The sequence below is a fragment of the Montipora foliosa genome, chromosome 6, assembly GCF_036669935.1.
Source record: "Montipora foliosa isolate CH-2021 chromosome 6, ASM3666993v2, whole genome shotgun sequence".
Classification (NCBI taxonomy): Eukaryota; Metazoa; Cnidaria; class Anthozoa; order Scleractinia; family Acroporidae; genus Montipora; species Montipora foliosa.
Genome location: NC_090874.1, coordinates 65,761,765 through 65,766,764, shown reverse-complemented (window position 1 = coordinate 65,766,764; position 5,000 = coordinate 65,761,765). Strand labels below are relative to the sequence as shown.

The 5,000-nt window shown below is 41.4% G+C and overlaps 1 protein-coding gene across 2 annotated transcripts in view; it reads right to left on the bottom strand.

The window, feature by feature from the left end:
• The window catches only part of LOC138008186 (uncharacterized), a 34,576-nt gene that overhangs the window by 2,341 nt on the left and 27,235 nt on the right, over nt 1-5,000 (bottom strand). For both annotated transcript variants that reach the window (XM_068855417.1, XM_068855418.1), the window contains 4 exons: nt 4,634-4,971; nt 3,792-4,235; nt 2,960-3,295; nt 1,248-1,539 (listed from right to left, as the gene is read on the bottom strand). In XM_068855417.1, coding sequence (XP_068711518.1) covers nt 1,248-1,539; nt 2,960-3,295; nt 3,792-4,235; nt 4,634-4,971 — 1,410 coding nt within the window. The remainder of the gene's footprint in view (nt 1-1,247; nt 1,540-2,959; nt 3,296-3,791; nt 4,236-4,633; nt 4,972-5,000) is intronic.

The window sequence follows — 5,000 nt, the reverse complement described above, 5'->3', positions numbered from 1 at the left end:
GAATCCTTTTCCAGCGAAAATTTTATTGAAACAAACAACATATTTGCTCTTAGAGGCGAAAACCTCTTCCTATTTCATTGCGTGCGTGAAGACAAGAAACTCAATCGTGTCAAATTACCATGTACTTCAGGTAAATACAGCTCACTTTGATCTCGTCTCGACGGGCGATAGATTGTTGTCGAAGTCCATTACTCGTCGCTTTTGAGATTCCTGCCTAGTTTATCCAACTGACTTTCCATTATTGAGCTCCATAAGGGTATATTTTGTTTAAGGATCCACTAAAACGCCATTCGCGTTTCATGACTTTCGACGCCATTGCAGGCTAAGTTAATGATTCTACTGTGTCCACCAGAGAAATCTACGCAGTTCCACTACCCTCTCGATCCTAAGAAAATACGCGCAGAAGACTCTATGCACAAAGACACCACTTACCAGGGGAGTGACAGGCAAGACTTTTACCGACACGGAAAAAAATACTAAAAAAGAAAAAACGGAAATCTACCTAATTTCCGACTGGGTTTGCAACCCAGTAATGAGCTCAACTAAATTTTGTCAAAGACCAACAAGATTGCACCAGCCCACAGGGCGAGTGCAAGTGGAAACGTTTTTGCTCTGTTTTAACTCAGATGCGAGTTATTTCACCCGAGAGAAGCCACAAAAACCAAGGACATATTTTCTTGCAACAGGGGCAGCCTGAACAAAACTCAAATAATGATGACGTCATGGCGTCACCTCGACCACTCTGGTGTTCCAAAACATATGTCGGCCTTGTTGAGGAACCAAACTTAAATCCTAAGAAACGCTTTCTGTAGCCGGTTTTAATTGTGTCGAAAGTAATAGGTAATTGCGATTGCAACGTCTAGGGCACGACTTGGTTTTGGTCACCCTACGACCGTCACCGTACGTCCACCCATCCATGTATGCCGATGTGAAACCTTTTTGGCGGGAACATCTTTAATACTGGACATCCATGTTATAGTTAACTGACACCTGTCAAAACAAGGTATTCGCTGACCAGTATTACTTGACCATATCGCGGGCTTCAGATTAAAGCTCATCGAGGTCAACTTTTCTTTAGTTGACCGCTGACCAGGTACTGGTTTTCGATTGGATCGCAGGCTCAAGCAAAGTTAACTCGCAGTAAGAATAAATAACACGGGAGCTCCGCTTTTAGACTTGGCTAAAGCTATACATTAATCGCTCTTTCACGGATTCAAAATCATGACACTCGGAGCAATCAGGCTCACCTATAATCTCCACGGGGTAGAGTTTTAACTCATCTTTAGCTCTTTCAGAAAGCTCTTGACAATTCTTTACTGAACTGGACAACTTTTGCTTCTTTTCAAAGGAGGCTTCAGCCCATTTCAGTCCAAATTCTTCCGTGCTTATGACTAGAGGCCGTATGATGTCGCTTGTAGTAATAGTATGGTTGAAAAACAAATGTTTCAAAGTTCGGTTTGGATCTCTATACGAAATCTTGCCACCAAGGTTCATGTGAAGTGCAGGAGCTTGATATTTTAAAACAACTTGATGTCTCGCCTTAAAAGGAAAGAAATAAAACAAAATGAGACATTAAATGATTATAGAACTGAAGAAATTTCATTTTTCCAGGCTTGTTTGCATCTTTCTATCTTTTTATCGTCTTGAACGTCTTTTTGCAAATTTTTAGTTTCCTACATACAAAAGTGAGGCTTTATTTGAACTTGGGGCACTGTACATAGAAATTAACCCAAATCAAATGTTGGTTTTTTTAAGAGAGGGGAAAATTGGAAAAGCTGCAGAAAAACTTCTCGGTGCGGAGTGAAGAATCAACAAACTCAACCCACATATGACGTCGGGTCTGGGAATCGAACCCGGGACACAATGGTGGCAGACGAGTGCTCTTACTACTGCGCTAACACTGCTCCCCCTACCATACGATATCGGCACTATTATGAGAACATAACAACGAAGCCAACGATGATATAGGTGATGATGACTTTTTTATAAATCTGTTGATCACGAGCCAAAAAAGAGAATGAAACGGAAATTAAAGTAACCTCAAAGCTAATTTAAGTGTAATTTCATCAAGCGTACATAGGAAATTACGGCAATCTTGCCGTGGTCACATTTCGGACCAGAGTGAAACAACAACGCTGTGAAAAGCGCAATAAGAAAGCAATCCGGCCAGAGTGCGTAGGACGCTTGCCTTGAGATCTCTACATCCCGGGTTCAAGACACGTTCTAATCGCTCTTTGGATTTGATCCTGATGGTCCCTTTTACACTTGTATAAATCCAACTGGTTTGCCTCTGGCCAGTTGGGATTCCGGCTTAGAGTACTGTTCGGTTTCTTCACTGATTAATTTCGTTCCATTGGCCCTGGGCTATCAAGCCATCTGGGAGCCGGCCAGTTGCAATTCAGTAATGTAAGTATACAGCTATTTCGAGAAAGTTTCTCAAGAATTAAGCGCACGCGACAATCCCGAAAGGGCTGTCGAACCTACTTTTATTACTTTCCTTCAGCACTCTTAAACATACATCAGTGGCCTCCCGTACGATTCTTTTAAATTTCTTTGAAAAACAGTGCACTTAAAATCACCCACAATACCTTTCAGGATTGTCGCGTGCACTTTTTCCGACAACCTTTCTCAAAATAGCCGTATATTTACCATGCTTGTTCGGTCAAGATGGCTGGATATTGGCCAAGTTCTTCTTTTGCGTGCTTATGACCGAGACGAAGTCGAGAACCTACCGACAAAAACGGCTTTGGCTTATCGCAAAGTGATAAACTTAAAGAGAGTTGATCTTCCGCTGATAAAAAATAAAAATAAAAAAATAAAAACAATAATAATAATAATAATAAAAATAATAATAAAACAAAATTTCATACATCAATCCTGCAACAGTGTTCATTGAAAGCAAGGTGCAAAAAGGAAATGATGCAAAAGGAATCGTTAATAAAGAGATGAATTTCCTTACCGTATCAAGATGTCCAATACATTCATTTTGCAGCTTGTTTTCGGATGAACAATTAAACAAAGCAACGAGATTTGACGGTGGGTCCAACGTACTGCAGACGTCAGAAATAGAGGCGTTTGATTGATTCTGATTGGTCAAATAAAGCACAAGCTCGAGTTCTTGAGGTTTCCAGACTTTTTGTACGGTGACTCTTAAGTTGCTATCAGAACAGAGCTCGAAAGCTTCTGGAGAATGCGGAAAATGTGCCAAGTCATCCGGAAGGGAGGCGGATGTGGTTCCCGTGAGCTCTTGGTAGTGAAGCTCATCTCCCACCTCGGCGTCCAGCAAATGCCTTTCCTGAAAATGATCAGAACTTAACAGAGGTATCATTTGTCATAAGGTTGCTTCGTTCTCGTTTAAATTCATCGTTAATAGAGATCTTAAGCAAAATACGTTTTTGAGCCACGGAAAGCAACCGGGAGAGTTGTTTTTCTTTCTAACTTGTCTTGACACAACCATATTTGTATTGCTCAATGTCTTTTCACTAATAGACACGATTAGTTTAAATATTTGGGAGAGGCTATTGACCTGGCACGCAAAATGGTAGCTTCCTGTTTACTCCTAGGTTCAAAGACGTCGCGTGATTAAGCTCGTGGCCGAGTTTTCTTTTATGGTTGTAAAATATAAGAAAGACGTTTTAAACTGGGGGTTGCCACTGACCAGCTTCAACATGGCTTGAGAGTTCAAATGATAGAGCAGTGCAGTGCATAATCGATGACAAAACACATAAGAGCTTCACTTCTTTTAATTTTGTATTTCCATGCAAATTGAAGAAGGTAAAAAGTTGGCATACCTGTCCTGTTTCATTGTCATGATCTTCAGGCCGTGAGGGTACAGACATCAGAGGGTAAGAATCAATGGATCTTTTAATGATTGGCTTTTCATTGTCTAGAAGTGAACTACTGCTCAACGATGATATTAACGCATTCTCGTCAGGCACCGTTAATTTAACTTGATTAGCGGCACCTTGGTCACTATCAAGATTTTGTAGTAAATTCAAATCAGCTTCCTTTGTGAATGAGGGTGTTACGCATTGTAAAACATGTAAATCATCTATGGCTGGTGTCCCTGAAGCACTAGGATTTGATTTTGCAGATTGTTTTGTCGCTCTGTTCCTTCTAAAATGTCCTATTCTTGAAGCCGCATGTGGCTTGTCTGTGACACCACTAAACAGCTGAGCGGCCAAATGTTGTTTGCGGGCGTCGTCTTGATGCGCGACAGGAGAACTGGAACTAACCTGCGGTCAATAAATATGAAGCAACCTTACCGATGACGTGAAATATAAATCACCGACACAATTTGAGAAACTCACACCTCCGTACGTTTTCATACCAATCATGAGCTTATTTTTATTCTTTGTACGTGACATGGTCTGCGTCAGGTTATATTCAGTGGCTATGAAACGATGGTTAAAATGGTTGCCATTCCCCTGTTGGTATGCCACACAGAAGTATATGCGTTAGGAATTTGTAGATATTTTTAAGACGTACAATGTAGATCCGAAAATATTTTTGTCTACTCTAGTGTTGGCGTAAGAGCCCGCTGTCGACGAAGGCCACTGACACAGGAGCTGTCAGGGAAATTTAAAGTGCTTAGCAGCAGTAATGGACCAAACCAAGATCACGATGCTCTTACCTCGGAACGCGTGTTACCAACTGCATGCTCCGACCCAGTACTACGCGATGATGAGTCCGATTTATTGCTGGAATCCACAGATCCGGAAAGCGCGCGATCCTTCGCGTAGCCACCAGGTCCCCACACAGCCTTCCCAGAAAAAAGCTTTTCAGTGGACGCGGGATTCTCTTTGGTCTTGTTTTTCAGTTTATCCTCGTTTTTTGGATTTTGAAGATACTTGTCACGTTCCTTCTTTTCTTCGGATTTTTCAGCTGCTTGCGATGAAGGAAGGATGCTGTGCTTTTTCATTGGGTTTTCGTAAGGCACAAAGTTTAGAGTCGGTCTAGTATCCGAGGTATCTATGAGGAAACTACACGTTATATGCATC